The sequence below is a fragment of the Canis lupus genome, chromosome 37, assembly GCF_048164855.1.
Source record: "Canis lupus baileyi chromosome 37, mCanLup2.hap1, whole genome shotgun sequence".
Lineage (NCBI taxonomy): Eukaryota > Metazoa > Chordata > Mammalia > Carnivora > Canidae > Canis > Canis lupus.
This window is the reverse complement of record NC_132874.1, coordinates 11,931,552-11,947,913: the sequence shown is the minus strand read 5'-3', so window position 1 is coordinate 11,947,913 and position 16,362 is coordinate 11,931,552. Positions and strand designations below refer to the sequence as shown.

Below are 16,362 nucleotides of genomic sequence, written 5' to 3'. Positions count from 1 at the left end.
TCGTTTTCAGCAGAAGTTCTTAATCCAATTTCAGCTGTGGCTTTTTTTTTTTTTTTTTAAATAGGCAGTAATCAAAGATAAGTACACATTATTTAATGGGAGTTTGGAAGAAGTAAAACTCTCCTAGCATAAGCATTTTCAGGCCGTTTACTTTATCCCAGGAAGCGTATCTGTCTGAGGAAAATTTGTTGCTGGAAGTGCTTTTAATTTAAAGTCCAGGCAGAGCAACATCATTCACAAAGTTCAGTTAAGTCCGTGGTTTCCTGATTGCTTGTCATCTTTCTAGATGTGAATATTCCCCTGAATTTTCTTTGATACTGTCAGTATTGTCGGTTGATCCATTTCACAGAATTAAAAAAATGGATTAGCTAGTTGATTTGAGAAATGGAGATTTGTAATGGAGAAGACATGATTATTTTGTTGAAAGGGAAGAAGTATGAGTTTTAGCCTAAGTTCTGCTCACATTTTTCAATACTTTCTCATTTATTTTTGGCTCTGTAAATCCTTGTTTATGTGGAATCTGTGCCAAGAATCAACGCAAGGTCCCCAACCCCCCCGGGTTTTTTTTTGTGGGGGGGTTGCTTTCATTGTTCTCAAACTTCATGGAAGAGGCTGGCATTTCAAATAGCAACAAATTTGATTACGTAGGATGACTTAACAGGTGTATGCAGAATTTGTCCTGAAAAGGCATTCATGTAGAGGTTTCTGGTCATTTTTCCCTGGAATGAGGAAAGCACTATTTGTTCTTCCTTCCCCATCTCCCTCAAAAACCCAGTCTTTCAAATCTTTTTTTTTTTTTTTTAAAGATTTTATTTATTCATGAAAGACAAAGGCAGAGGCATAGGCAGGGTCCCTGCAGGAAGCCCCATGGGGTACTCGATCCCGGGACCTTGGGGTCACGACCTGAGCCAAAAGCAGACACTGAACCACTGAGCCACCCAGGGGCCCCAAGTCTTCCAAATCTTGTCTCGAAACTGACTGGGCTCTGCACCAGTCAGGACCCCCCGACCTCCCTCGCCAATTCTCTTCCCTTCCACAAGGAAAGAAAAAGCACAAGGTGCTTTTTTTCTTGCTAATCCAATTTAGGGTAGGGTTGAACATTGGGATTGGGCCATGGCATGCCCTTTTCATTTTAAAAGGGGTAGAAAGTTTCAAGTTCCTGGCTTCCCAGAGCCTTGGCAAGGCACATAAAGAGAGGCTGTATGGCCATGGTGGTGGTATTGGTTCACTTTTCCAGTGGCTCCTTGTAATCCAGACATATAACCATTTGTCTTAGCACGTGTGTAAGCCTGTAATACGGAGGTTTCATGTTAGGAGGTCTTCCTAGCTTTGAATTCTCTTCCCTCGCAATCCCCTGCCCCCCACCCTTTCCATATCTGCTTGTTGTACTTGCAAGAGGCTGTGAAGAACATTGGATTTCCTATGCCCTCTCTCTGTGGAAGCAGGAGTGTTTTCTTTGGGATGTAATGCCATCTTTAACTGTGCCAGTCCAAAGGGGAACCCTCTTCCCCCCACCAGCAGGTTGACCTTTAAAACCTCAAAGGGGAGGTTTTGAATTTCAGTTTAAAGCGCAAGCGTGTATCACACTGCATTACTAGTATGTCTTGGGTGTTGGCTTTATTTTTCTTTGGTGATGTGGTTAAAAATTATCTGTTGGGTATTAGACCTTTTCTTCTTAATTGGATTCGTATATGCCAGGAGGGACCTGGTGAATTGGTTGGTTGACCTGTGTCCTGGTTTGCACCATTTGTCCTATATCATCATTAACGATGCCCTTAGTTGGTATGATTATCATTCTACCTGTGATGCATGAATCTCTTACATAGTTTGCTCACAAGTGAGAGGACGTTAGGTATCTTCCTTTGGATGGGCCGTATTTCATTTTTAAATAATTGTAATTGTCAGAAAAAGTTTTGGGTTCCCTTTTGTTTTTGTTTTTTTTTTTAAATCAGAAACATATCCCTCCAACCCATGCATTTCCATTCTCATTTTCCCCCTCCTGAAACAAGGTGGCCTGAATTTAAAACCATAAGAAATACCGAGACATGGACAGATTACATGAGGATGTCTTGAGAGATGACCTTAGAACCCTTGTTCGTCCCAGTGAGACGAAGGAACTGCAGAAATTAATGAGAGAAAATCCCCCTCCCTCCTGTTATTTTACTAATCTCCAGCTAGTACTCATGAATGGTTCTAGGTTTGTGTTTATTTTTTTTTCATATAATATTTCCATTTACCTCTTGAAATGAGTAATTTTAATTTTGCTTTCATTTAGTAGGAGTTCACGTGAATTACGTGTTTGACATTTTCCCTTTAAGAATTGAATTTCCGAGTTTTGAACTTCTCTTGGGGCACCTGCCGTGTAGTGTGGACCCCACTGACCACACATGCCAGCTTTGGGTTCTCTCTAGCTTTTTGACCTTTGGGCAAGACCTTGAAACTCCTCTTTTTTTTTAAATAAAGAGTTTTGTGATTACTTCCTTTTCCACCCCATTTTAAGCTGAAAGGAGTTGGTGGTAAGCTTTATAATCTCTAACCTGGATGTGAGTTCTGGAGGTTTGTTATTTTATTTTATTTTATTTTATTTTATTTTATTTTATTTTATTTTATTTTATTTTATTTTATTTTATTTTTTAATGTTTTATTTATTTATTTATTCATTCATTTATTCATTCATTCATTCATTCATGAATGAGAAACACAGAGAGAAAGAGAGGCAGAGAGAGAAGCAAGCTCCATGCAGGGAGCCCGATGTGGGATTCAATGCCGGGTCTCCAGGATCATGCCCTGGGGCTGAAGGCGGCACTAAACCGCTGAGCCACCCGGGCTGCCCAGTTCTGGAGGTTTGTTCGTTGGTGCTTTATGCCAACAAGGAGTGCAGTGTCTTCCCGTGCTGGCCCAGCACTCTATTTTCTCGCATGTCTGTTACAAAATGGAGCAGCCAAAGGGTTATGCTGTGCCCTTTTCTCTTAATAAAAAAGATTATGACCATAAGCATTCAAGTTTAATTCCTGACCAGCTGCCATTTTTGATAAGAGATTCTCCAGTTATTTCAAAGAATGGCAGACGTTTTTCAAATGAAAAGAAAACCCTGTCACTTAACTTTTAAAGGCTTTAATACTCAATTTTCCATTTGCCAAAGAAGTGAATTTTTTTTTTTTTTTTTTAGCAGTCAGAATAGCAAAGTAAATCTAGATCTGGATGGTGTTTTTCCTTTTTTACTTCCCTTAAAAAAAATCTTGTTAGTGCACCAGATATTCTTACTATGGCAGTATTTGCAAAGTGTTTTGGAATTGGGGAAATTCAGGTTAAGAAATCAGGGGATGGGAGTAAGGGAAGGTTGTATGTTGTCTGGGGCTTGCATCGCACTTCCCCAATAATTTGGTGAAAATGTAAAAACTTAGAGATCTTACTGATGTCCCAATAGCCATAGCTTTAAAAAAAAAAAGTCTTTAAGGAAATGCATAAAAAGAACTGACACACACTCTGGGCAACTGAATTTGCATCAGAATGAAGCTTCTGGGTTCCTCTTATCTGTGGCTACAGCACCTCCTGTGCCTTCCTCTGTTAAACTGACCAGTAAGCCAGAATGGACTGGATACTTGGTTCTGGGGAAGTGGCCCAGAGGAAGCCAAGAAAGAATCTCTCCCTGTTCAGTGCCGCGCTATCAAATCAGGGAGGATCCCTGATGAGAAGGGAGAGTCCTGTGGCCCGAAGGGGTCTCGGGAAGGTCAAAGGGGGATAATTAGGAATTTTGAACACTGAGGCATGAGTGGACTGTCAGATGGTTTTGAAAATAGTGATTTGGGAATGCGTAATTGAATGTAGAGGGTGCAGGGTAAAGAGAATGTGAGAATCCTGGAGGATTAGAGAGGAAAGGGAGCCTATGTGGATGTCGTGGTGGAGGAAAAGCAAGTGTCCAGGTGTTTTGTGAATGAATTGGTCTGTATTTAGCTGAAGGTAAGGGATTGTGAATGGGTCATCAAGTTTGGGTCCTATGAGACCATAGGATGGTCTAGATGGATGGATATCTAGGTGGATATCTAGATGGGTGCCATTTTCTTGCTGGGAACTGGGTAGTTGGAGGACGAGGTAGCCAATCCTTTTGGATTACCACTGTGGGAAGTGTTTTATGGAGGATAGGGGATAGCAGGTGATTTGAGTCAAGAAAATTGTAGGATTTCAAGCACTCCACTTAAAACATCCTGAATGTTTGTAAAGGTTAGGGGCCAGCAGGCAGGCCAAGTGGGGGTAAAAGTAGTGGGAAGAGTGAGCTTCAACTTGAGTCTTTGTTGTTCCCAGAAAATTTTTTTTTTAATTTTTTATTTATTTATGATAGTCACACACACAGAGAGAGAGAGGCAGAGACACAGGCAGAGGGAGAAGCAGGCTCCATGCACCGGGAGCCCGACGTTGGACTCGATCCCGAGTCTCCAGGATCACGCCCTGGGCCAAAGGCAGGCGCCAAACCGCTGCACCACCCAAGGATCCCTGTTCCCAGAAATTTTAATTGAACTCTTACTCTGTCTGGCAGGCTGGGATATCTGTGGTGAACAGTACTTCCCGACCCCATGCAGACATTATTTAAATGGTTGATTAAATGAGGCCACTATTAGGAGCACCTGGGGGTTCAGTGGTTAAGCATCTGCCTATGGCCCTGGTCATGATCCTGGGGTCCTGAGATGGAGGCCCATGTCTGGGTCCCTGCTCAGCGGGGAGTCTCTTTCTCCCTTGTCTCCATTTCCCACTCCCCCTGCTTGTGTTCTCTTGTGCACGCACTCTCCCTCTGTCAAATTAAAAAAAAAAAATGAGACCGCTATTGAAGAGGGGGGAATAAAAGGTAATAAACTCTTAAGTGTCTGTATTTTGATTTCACCTGACCTGTAACGATAGTCTGCCTAGGCTTTTTGTAGGGCTCTCTGCCCTTGGCTGCTCTGAACGACAGGTAAGGCTACAGCAGAGTAAGTGTTGGACTGAGGTACCTTCTTGCAGGCCTATTGTGACCCCCTCCTGGCCAGCCCTGTGTGACCACCACACGTGGTGCAGGCACACCTGTGCTTTCTGCATCTGGCATCTTCCTAGGGGGGAGGAGTGCAAGCCTCCTAGCTCAGAGTAGGGTGATTCTTATTAACCCCACGGCTGTGCAGAACAGCTTAAGTTTTAATTTCAGAATTATTACCCACCTGTTGAACTCTTGGAAACAGAACAGAGTCCACTTCTTTACCTACTGGGTTTGTGTCCTGTGCCAGCATCGAGGGAGGTGACAAGGCTTGACTGGCAACGTACCTTATAGAAAGGAACTCCTGGGTTTCAGGACAAAGTTTTTAAATGACTAGAATTTGAAAGCCCATAATCTGGGTCATGGATTTGCTTCTCCTGTATTTAAAGTACTTTATAGGTTTCACGAAGCTGCTTGTGTCAGTATGCGAACCTTAAATGCATTTGCTTTTGCAGGTGGTTTATGTTTTAATGAGACATTAGTTGTAGGGATATAATTCTCCTGTGTGGAGGCTCGAAGTCGTCATGAAGGCACCAGTCTGAACACGACGCAGTAAATCACTGCAGGAACTTTACATTGAAAGTGACTTTGGGGTTTATAATTTATAAACTCTGGGCATGTAGGAAATAATAGTTTAGAATCACATTAGCAGTCAGTGATGAGAACAGGAATCTGGTTCTGACGGAGAGCATTCTGCAGGGCAGCCTTCTCTGGATGCTGTGAGAAGCTGGGATTTCAGCCTGTCTTTCACTTCAAGAGGAGCTAATGATTAATCATCCAGATGCAAGTAATCTGCTCAGGAAGCTGGCGGGACAGTGACTTCACCTTCTTTTGTATACCTTTTGTGGGTTGTGTTAGGGGTAGAGCGTGACTTGTATGTAGTAGCAGTTAAGAAGTCATGCATGCTTCTCCCTCAGGGTTGTGGCCATTTGTTGGCTTCTTGCAGCCTCAGACCCACCAACCCTTGCCTAACCAACTCTGACCTTGTAGATGCTCTCTGCCTTTTTTGGGAGCGCCCCCAGGAAGACAGGATGTGCCTTCTTCCTCTGGAGCAAATGGAAATCTCAGCTTGGCAAGGTCTGCAGGAGTTGAAGGATGTGGGGGTGGGGGAGGTGGAAATCTTTAGCTCTTCTTTCCCAAGGTTCTCTTCCCCTTATTATAGAAGATGGAGAATTACTCTCCTTCTGGGAAAATCCTGGCAGCTTAACCGGAGTGCAGCCTAAAGTTATTTAGGGCTTAGAGTCTCCATGTGGTTGGGTTTCTAAGATGTAGTTTGCGTTTATGCAGAATTTAGGAATTCTAGAGCTGGGAAAGTGCTCAGGTCATCTAGCCCCCTTACCTAGTTCCACAGAGGTATTCCAGGACCTGGGTGTTAGGGAGGAAAAACCAATTCTGTCGGACATGCAGGACAACAGCCTCTTGAGGTGGAAGTCCTCCTGTTTGAGCAAAAGGAACCCAAGTATATTCACCCCTCCCCTCCTGCTTTTAGCTGAGGACATTAATGTTTTCCTTATTCTCCTAAGGCCCAAAATATCTGGAAGCTCTGATCTTTCTAAGGTGAACAGTTATAAAATGCTTTAGTCTTGAAGTCAGTGTGTGAACGTGAGGACTTCTTCAATTAGCAGACTGCAGGCAGGTATCCACAGGAGAGAACCTGCGACCGTCCTCTGCTGTGTCCTTGCTGTGTGCGAGGCAGCACTTCCAGCCTTAGGCACACCTTCTTGCTGATTCCCCGAAACCCTTAACCTCTGCCTAATGTCCGGATCCACTATCTCCGCATTTCCAGACTTGGCCCCTCTTCTGAGTTCCTTGCTAGGCGGCTCCCTCCGCTCCTGCTCTTGCTGCTGCTTGCCTCCGCTCTGTCCCCCTGTGGTTACTGCCTGAGTGGCTTGAGATGGTGGCTTGAGATGGTGGCTTGCTCTCTGGATTTCCCCAACCCCCAGCTGCGGAACCGGGCCTTCATCCCTTCCTCTCCTTTCAAGAGCTCAAGAGCATTGCATTTGATACCACAGACATCAGGGAGCCACTCAAATTAGAGCTTCAAGACCTGTTATTAACCTGTGTGTATCCCACCCCCGTTTAAATCACCCCTTCCCTCCCAAACGTCCTACCCCTCCCCCTATTCTCTACTCTCCCAGGATTCATTGTCTTTTCTCCCCCACAGTGGTCTCTTTCATTTAGGACTTCATTCTATAAGCGGTCAGTACAGATCCAGTTTCATTTCTTCTGACCGAATTGTAAATTCTTTGAAGGCAGCACCACCCCACCCCCCTCCCCCCAAATGACACCAGCAGCAGTTTCTAGAAGAGCACAGCACATTCTTGTAAGGCAGGACACATTCTGGCATTACTCAGTGAAACTCCAGCACAGGGCTTCATTACATCTCTGCTGGTGGGTGTGCTTGACTCCTCTTTCTCCATTTTGCCAGGAATATGAAATTTCACTTATTACTGGTTAATGAGGGTATTGGGGCCTGGGGCTTATAAAGGAAGCCAGGTGGTTGTCTTCCTTCCACTCCCTTTCTGTAAGGTCTGTGAGTGAGCTTTTTGCTGGGAGATCAGCAGGCCTCAGCAGGATGGGACCACAGGATGGAATTCTGACCTGGTCTCAGGCGTGTGGTACTTGTTTGGATTTTTTTTGTTTCAAGGTTTATTCTAACTCTTATTTACTTACCCCCCCCCCCCTTTTTTTTTTAAAGTGATTTCTCTTCTCTCTTTCTTCTGTTTCTCCAGGATGACAGTGATGGGATTCCGTGGTCAGAAGAAAGGGTGGTACGTAAAGTCCTTTATTTGTCTCTGAAAGAATTCAAGAATGCCCAGAAGAGGCAGCACGGGGAAGGCCTGCCTGGGAGCCTGAAAACCGTGAATGGTGAGTTGCCTCTTTTGTTGGAATTGGATGGTATATTTGGGCACGGCCTTGTTTCTGAACCGGAGATGTGTTTCGGGCGGCTGGTGCTTCTCAGGCTAGGCCCCAAATGGTAGTTATTTTGGACATCCTACTGGGTTTATAGATTCATTTTTATGTCTGTGTAATATAATTGGCGAGGTGCCTTAATTAGTCTGTTCCCTATAGATCAGACCAGGCTGTGATCTGATTTTCTACCAGGTCCTGGGTTGAAGGTAGAGTGAGTCTGATGGGTTTTTCTGTGGATATCCATCTTTCAACTTGGATCTTGCTGTACCGTGGAGCTTCTGGTTCCTCCCCTGTTTGTATAGAAAGTAGCTTGAGTCCCGCGTGCCTCCCGCCCTTCCTGCTGTCCGGTTCAGCAACCTCCTAAGTACCTGCTTCCATCCTTGTGGGTCAGGCCAGGCAGGTGGTTACCTGGCCGCAGGGATCCAGTGGCACAGAATTCCTGTGCATTTGAGAGCACAGCTGTACAGTTATCAGATGTCTCCTTGAAGCCTGGAAGGAAACTTAAGTCTTCTCTGAGTTTCTTCTGCTGTCTCTTTTTCACAGGTTTAGGGTGATGGGGCTGAAATCATCCAGTGGTAACCGTTTCAGAACACGTATTTGGTTACAGGCTGTATTTTATTTCAGGGGATGTGGCCCTGATGGCATTCCATAGTCTGTCTTGTACTTGTTAGTCCTTTAGAATTTCTGGATAAATGTGAATATTTGACCACGTTCTAGTTTGTACTTGCTTGGAACCAAGGAGATAAGGGAGAGGAGGTTGTGGTGTTTTTTGTTTTGTTTTGAGCCTGTGCTCTGGTCGTGGGGTGAGAGTCATGACATATGGAGGCACTTGATAGCTTGCCTGGGTGCAGAAGGACAGGCTCACTTAGACCTTCTATGGTCTTTCCAGGCTGCTTCGTTATAAGGTTGGTTGTCTGGGAGCCTCTTACTGGGACTGCTGCTGTCAGGCGGGAAGTGCATTGAGCCATGGCAGGGTTTTCAAGGATGCCCTCCCTGAACGCCACCATGGTTTGTCCTGCCACCCACCCCAGGCCCTCTTTTCTTCTGTGTGACTTGAAACAAGAAGCCCCTGAACTCTGAATCCGCATATATGGGCATAGCCCTCCCTCTTTTCAATCTTTCACAAACGTAAAAGCAAAATTAGTAGAATTTGTTGCCAGAAGCCTAGAATTCGGACCCCTGTGTGATGTAATTGTTCTTGTCATTGCTTCACGTTGAACATAGTGTTTGGCTTTATGTTTTTAAGGGGAGCGTGACAGGGAGTACGGGGGCGGGGTGGTGGTGCGGGGTGCGGGTGGGGCGGTGAGAGAATATCCCTGCATCCTGACGTTACTATAGGGCAGGGACAGCTGTGAGTTTAGATTTTACTGTGTGGATAAGGCACGTGCTTGTTCTGCTGTGTAGGAGCAGTAATGCCTTAGAGGTTTTAGAATCTCTTAACCAAAACAAAACAAAAACCAAAACACCAACCCATCTGAGAAAAAAACCCCAGCTTTTTAGGACACCTTAGCCAGGTGTCCAGGATTTAAATAAAGGTGGAATTTAGGTAAAAGAACAAAACCTGAAGTCCTTCAAGAGGTAACAGGTACTGCTAGCCTCTTGACCAAAGGTAGCTCTCCTTTTTAATTGGCTTTGTCAAAGGTTTGACAATGCTAAGGAATTCTACGAACACTGGCAAAGACCGCTCTGTGGGGATCATTGAAAACTTTAAAGAGTTCTAGTATCAGTTTCATAAAGAAAAGGGGGGTTTTGTTGTGGTAGTTGTTATTTCATGCTGATAAAGACTGATTTGTCTTCTTGGGGTGTTTTTTTTTTATTTTTTAAAAAAGATTTTATTTAAGAGAGAGAGTGTGCAAGCATGAACAGGGGGAACCGCAGAGGGAGAGGGAGGAGGAAAACTCCCTGTTGAGCAGGGAGCCCAACACAGGACGGGATCCTAGGATCCTAGGACCCCGAGATCATGACCTGAACTGAAGGCAGATGCTTAACCGATTGAGCCGCCCAGGTGCCCTGCCCTCTTGTATCATTCATTCATTCATTTATCTATTTATTTATGATTTTATTCATTTATTCATGAGAGACACAGAGAGAGAGAGACACAGGCAGAGGGAGAAGCAGGCTCTATGCAGGGAGCCCGACGTGGGACTCGATCCTGGGTCTCTCCAGGATCACACCCTGGGCTGAAGGCAGCACTAAACTGCTGAGCCACCCAGGATGCCCTCTTGTATCTTTTTAAATAACTGAGACACGGAGGACTCTCTGGAGATCCCCGTTTCTGGTCTTGCTGGTGCTTGTGCAAGCCGACAGTGCACATCCACATGCTTGTTACTGTGTATCCTGGATGTCCATAACACTTCTAGGGGAACCTATCTCCCTGTTTTGAGAGGCAGCCACCAGGTCAAAGTGTGCTTTCTCATTGGGGGCCTACTGGAGAGATCAGGAAACCAGAGTCATTGACTGGGGAGTAAGTCCTACGTATGTCCTAGTCCTCAGTAGTGTTCTCTTAGAGGGCATGGTCCAGGGAAGGCAGAAAGCAGTGGAGCATCCCAGACGTTTTTGGCGGGGTGGGGGGAGATGGGGGGGATGGGATGATTGCCAGCAATGTTCTCTGTGTACCCATAGGCATGTTCCTTATATAGTGGACGCTTCGTGGTCCTCATTCACATACTGAGTGGTAGAAGGACCTTGACCTGGGCTGTATTTACATCACAGCACCCGATCTTGGGGTTCTTCACTGTGGGGCAAATGAAGACTGGGTTAGTGGGGGAGAGTGGTTTTCACAGCTCTGCAAGGTGAAAAGTTTTGGCTTTTTGCTTTGTTTTGGTTAGTCACAGAACCTCTTGAAGTTCTCTTATAAAAAGTGATATCCATTGGTCCAGAGTGAATTGTCACAGAAACGTGTCTGGTGGTAGAGTTTTGAAGCTGTGCCTAGATCACATCCCTCGTGAGGACACGGATCAGAGTGAGGGCCTGGGCCCAGGTTCGGGGGTGCATAGCTGCTGTCCCTGTGGCGCCCCCCCCCCCCCCCCCCGCCTCCATTTTCATGCTTTGCAGCTTGGGGACCTGGGTAGAGACCTGCCTCTGAGGCCCCTGGTGTTTTCATCTGTAAGCTGAATAAAATGTCCTTGCGAGGCTTGGTGAGTGCTCTGGGTGGTGATTTTTCCCCAAGGTCACATATCTGTCCTCTGTGCAGTAGCAGAACTGAAATTACAACTCATGTCCTACCACTTTGAACCTAGCATTTATTTGGGAAAGGCAGAAGGGGTGAAAAATCACACCGAATCTTTGAAGGAGTAGTGTGGAAAACAAGACGTTTGGGGTCCATTCCCCTCCCCGGATCACTTTTCAGAAGTTGTCTCTAGGTTATTGATCCTGCCAGGGTTTCCTGGGGGAAAACAAATACTACCTTGCCTTCCCCAAGAGAAGGAGCGTGAGGTGACTTTTTATCTAATTTGAGAATGAATTGACATCATTTCCACTGAATCATTGGCGTGCTAGGGTGATGCTTCCATCCTTCTTGTGTGAGGCGGGTGGTGTCTGGTGTCTGAGCAGCACACAGAAAGAAGGCATCTTGTATCTGAGTGGCTGAGCTCTGCTGCCCCATTTCTGTGGGTCTCGTGTCGTCATAATAACCCAAGCAGACAGAAGATTGTAGGGAGACTTCATATTTTATGTCACAAAATCCATGTTTGCCATCAATCTTGCTTTTGTGGTTCTAAATTGACAAGGAACAAGGGTTTTTGTTTTCTCCTAGGAGAGGTAGCGAATGTGAGTCCTGAACAGCCTGGCAGCCTGTCTGTGTAGGGATTGAAATCCTCATTATAGCCTGTTGGGTTATAGCCGGGCGTGGGGGAGGCGGTGCTCGGATTTTTGCTGATTGTGAGAGCCGTCTGTCTGCTTCCTGCTGTAGATAATGCCACTTCTTCTGGCTGTAATAAATTTGACAAAAGCCTAGGGAAGGGCTGGCAGAGGCTGAGGCCTCGGCCACTCTTTGAGGGCCCTTGGCCCACTGGGGCTGAAATTAGGGACATTTAAATAATAACATGCTACACAAATGAGTACACATAATTACACAGTAAGAGAGGGGAGCTATTAGCTGTATTTTGAGTTTCATTTGCTTCCTATAAATGTCATCTGAGATCAAGCAAGCCCTCTGGCCAGCCAGAGAGTCTTGAGTAGATTTAAGAGACCCTGGATCCTTTTCCTTGGAACCTTACAGTAGTTGTGATGGCCAGTCTGTATTGAGCATTCACTATTGACGCACTTTTGATTCTAGCACTTTATCTGCATTTCACTCATTTTAATCTTCAGAACAAACCATTTTGTAGATGAGGAAGTGATACACCAGGGTGGATTAGCCGTTTGCTTACACAAGTAGTCCTTGGCAGCCAGACTTTAAAACCCCGGCTTTCTGCATCAGCGCTCCCTTGCTTTCAACCAACTCTTAGATACAAGTAATTTTGGAACACTCTGTAAAGATAGCATTCTAAAAATAAGAATTTGTAGGAGGACACTTTTTCTAATAGGCGTTTCTTTGGAAGGAGAATAATGGGAGATCTTCCGTTGGGGGAGGACACTTTAGGGGGGTGGGGTGGGGGAGACAGTGTGAGTATGAATGTGGGCATGTTTCTGGGCTTTATTAGAGCTTGTAATTGATAGAGGGAATCAAAAGATGGCACCCCTTCTGCTAGGGTACCCGCCTTAGGCCTGTCACCGGCGCACGGATATATTTGTTTCCTCTCTTCGCCTAGAGGTAGAGAATTGTATTTTTAAGGTTCATCTTGAACCACTGGGTTGGCAGTCCAGTAAGGCCACCGGCCTTGTCACCTCGTTGGTGAGGGATGGGCCTTTCTGGCAACAACTGCCAATTGATATCAAGGGCCACAGTTGGAAGTGCAGACACAGGGGAACTCACCACCCTCCCTCCCCAGCCACCTTGTTTTCTTTAAGGAGTAAAATTTTCAATTCTTTGAAAATCTTTCTCAAAGATTCCTGATGTTTTGACTGTGAAATGAAACATGGCCCCAACTCCTGCAATTCAGCATCCACTGCATAAAATAGAAAATGTCTTCTGAGTCCAAATGAGAAGTCCCAGCACTTCATCCCACGAATGGAAGTTTAATCACACAGCTATATTTGAAAAGACTGTCCTGGTTGTATGGTTGCCTTCTGTCATCGGGGGTGGGGGGGAGAAGAGAGACACAAACCTCTCCCTTCCGCTTTGGGCCTGAAGTGTTCATGTCTAGCTGTTGGTTTTTGTTTGTTTGTTTTAAAGATTTTATTTATTTATTCATGAGAGACACCCAGAGAGAGAGAGAGAGAGAGAGGCAGAGACACAGGCCAGAAGGAGAAGCAGGCTTCCTGCGCAGAGCCCAATGCAGGACTCAATCCCGGGTCTCCACCCTGGGCCGAAGGCAGGCGCTAAACCGCTGAGACCACCTAGGTGTCCCAGTTTTTTGTTTTTTTTTGTTTTTCCTCCTGGAGAAAGTGCCTTATACCCCAAGGCTTTGCCCAAATGGAACTGCTAATGTCTTAAGTGCCCACGTCCTCTGTAAGCTGTGGGCACTGCCAGCTCAGGCTGCCCTTGAGTAGTGGCTGCAGCTTGGGTTTTCTGGAACATTCCAACCTCAGACTCTTCTGTGCCCCCCCATGATGTGTGAGACAACACTTCATGTGAAAAGAGCTGGGCGAAATTGAGGGTTAAATACACTTCACTAAACAACTTAAATGCATTCTTTGTTTTAAAAAAACAACAACAACACAAAGCTACATTTTTATCCTGGAAAATGGTTGGGTCAAAGAGGCTTGATGTCTTTCTCGTGGTCAGTCCTGGACCTAAGTGATGCACTCCGGGCATTTCTTGATAACCCTTCCATTTGGTTGATACTTGATTGCATCTTTAGAACACGGTTTTGTGAATCAGAAAACAACTCTCATGGCTCTTCTTCCCTGTCACTTTGTGCTTGAGGTCCTCTCCCTCCCCCTCCAGTTCTCTCAGGCTGCTTCCTCTGTCAGCTGTGCCCAGCTTCTGTCCTCCTCATCCCGTCAAATCTTGGTCTGCTTTAAGAGAAGGAGCCTACAACAGGTAGTGGTGTGTGGGTGTGAGAGTGTGTATGTGTGTGAGAGAGTGTGTGTTTAATATGTGTGAGAGAACACACGTGTGTGAGAGAGCGCATGTGTGCACGTGCTTTCTCTCCTCCCTGTCACAGTCCCTAGAGAAGCCCGGCTTTGAGGGGTCCTGAGGACAAGAGGATGAAAATCTATGATCTCCTTTCTCCTGTCAACTACAGGGACGTCACCCTGGAACTTATCCCTCCTCATTATTTACTTCTCTCCTCCATGATTGCTATCAGTAAACAAAACATGTTGTAGTTGCTCTCATAATAAAATAATCCCTCTACTGATCTTGTATCTCCCTCCTGCTGTTCATTTCTCTCCTCACTGCAGAGTTCTGTGAGAGAACATGTCTACACAGTCTGTCCCCTCTACTACTTCTATTTGTGTTAATATCCTTTCCCCTTTCATTTTTCTTTGAACCCCTAGAATCAGGCCATGATTAAGGCTTGATAATGACCTTGAATGCCAAATCAAGTTTCCAGTCAGTGTCACCTTATTTGCCCCTTTGGCAGCATTTGACAGTGACTGAACCTGTCCTGAATTCCACTTACCACTTGCCTTCACTGATTTCGTGGAAGGCCTCATGAACATGAGGTGTCCCAAAGCCAACTGTTTCTACTGTCTCTCCTCTGCTCTGCCTGTCTTCCCGTTGTCCATAAATGCCAGTTCCATTCTTCTAGTTGCTTCACCCTAAACCTTGGAGTTATCTGTACTTCTCTGATTTTTCCTTACTTTGCATTCCATCCTTTAGCAAAAGCTGTTTATTCTGAATTCACATCTTTTTTTTTTTTTTTTAAAAGATTTTATTTATTTATTCATAGAGACACAGCTAGAGAAAGGGGCAGAGACACAGGCAGAGGGAGAAGCAGGCTCCATGCAGGGAGCCCGACGTGGGACTCGATCCCGGGTCTCCAGGATCATGCCCTGGGCTGCAGGCGGCACTAAACCACTGCGCTACCGGGGCTGCCCATGAATTCACATCTTTTGAATCTGAATTTGCACTAATGCCACTAGTCTGAAATCTCTGGCTTTGGCTGGAACACCCTAATGCTCTTTAATCTCAACTTCTGCCTTTTTCCCTCTCTAGGCAGCAGTCAGAACAGGCCTCAGCACATGCTTGGTCCTGCTGTGTCTCCCTGCCTCTTAGCTTGGTAGCTGAGCATCCTTACCCTGACCAATTGGTGTGGGCCACAGTGTCCATCAGGTCTCCTCACCACCACCTCCCCTACTAGTCTGTCAGCCTTGCTGTTCCAAATGCACCCGAATTCATGTGTGTGTGTGTGTGTGTGTGTGTGTGTGTTTTAATTATGTTTTGAGATCATGAGCATGGGGAGAGTGCGAGAGATCTCAAGCAGGCTGCTCAGTGGACTCCTGGGCACTCTGCAGAGCGTGTGGTGTGTGAAGCAGGGTGCAGATCACTCTCTGCCCATAGACTGCTCCTCACTCCCCCTTCCAGCACCTTCTGCTGTGCTGTGGACACATCCCCTCTGTTCAGGGGGTCGAGTGTCCCACATATGACTCCTGGTTTTGTTTTGGAAATACGCACAGCCTGACACCCTACCCCCGGATCACAGCCTATGCTGTTTCCCCTGCCTCTAAAGGCACATGTTTATTCATAGTTATAACATTCGTTGGTCATACCATCATAAAGATTCTTGGAATTGGATCACCCTTGCACCTTTTTCTCTACCATGTTTGTGGATTGTCTGTTCAGGTACAGGATACATTGTCAGATAACTTAAAATTGGGCTTTTAAGAAGTGACTACTTCTAATATCATAACATTTATTTGTAATCTATCCAAATTTTGTGGGTTTGTGCAGTGGGTCTCAGATGTTAACGCAGCTTGTATGAGGCTGCATAACTAAGCAATCAAATCAGGATCTGACCCTAGGACTCCTTGCTCAGATCTTACTTTTTTTTTTTTTTAATTTATTTTATTTTTTAAATTGAGGTGAACTTTAGGCTCTGTGAAACCACACATCTCACTTGTACAATTCCATGGATTTGTAAATGCTCATATAGCCCATCTGACCAGCACTCCACTGTAGATATCATACTCTTCCATCAGCCCAGAAATGTTGCTCTACTCCTCCCTCTTTCCAAATGAAAGTATGTTCATTTTGGGGTTTGTTACCATGGTTGTCTTGATTATTATTATTTTTTTTTTTTAAAGGAGCTTTTACAGTGACACATGGGTTTGTGGTATTTTCCCAGAATGTACCAGATGCGCAAGAGTGTCAAGACTTGAAGGGGCCTGGAAGCCAGTATATCTCTTATGCCCAGTATGCAGCTCTTAGAGGTCCTGGCTTTAGGAAGGCATGAATAAGATCC

The 16,362-nt window shown here is 45.4% G+C and overlaps 1 protein-coding gene across 3 annotated transcripts in view; it reads left to right on the top strand.

Annotated features, from left to right (window-relative positions):
* Nucleotides 1-16,362, top strand: part of JARID2 (jumonji and AT-rich interaction domain containing 2) — a 260,404-nt gene that overhangs the window by 114,553 nt on the left and 129,489 nt on the right. For all 3 annotated transcript variants that reach the window (XM_072813674.1, XM_072813671.1, XM_072813673.1), the window contains exon 2: nucleotides 7,732-7,867. Coding sequence is in view for 1 of the 3 variants with exons in the window: in XM_072813671.1 (XP_072669772.1) it covers nucleotides 7,732-7,867 (136 nt within the window). In the remaining 2 variants the exon portion in view is untranslated. The remainder of the gene's footprint in view (nucleotides 1-7,731; nucleotides 7,868-16,362) is intronic.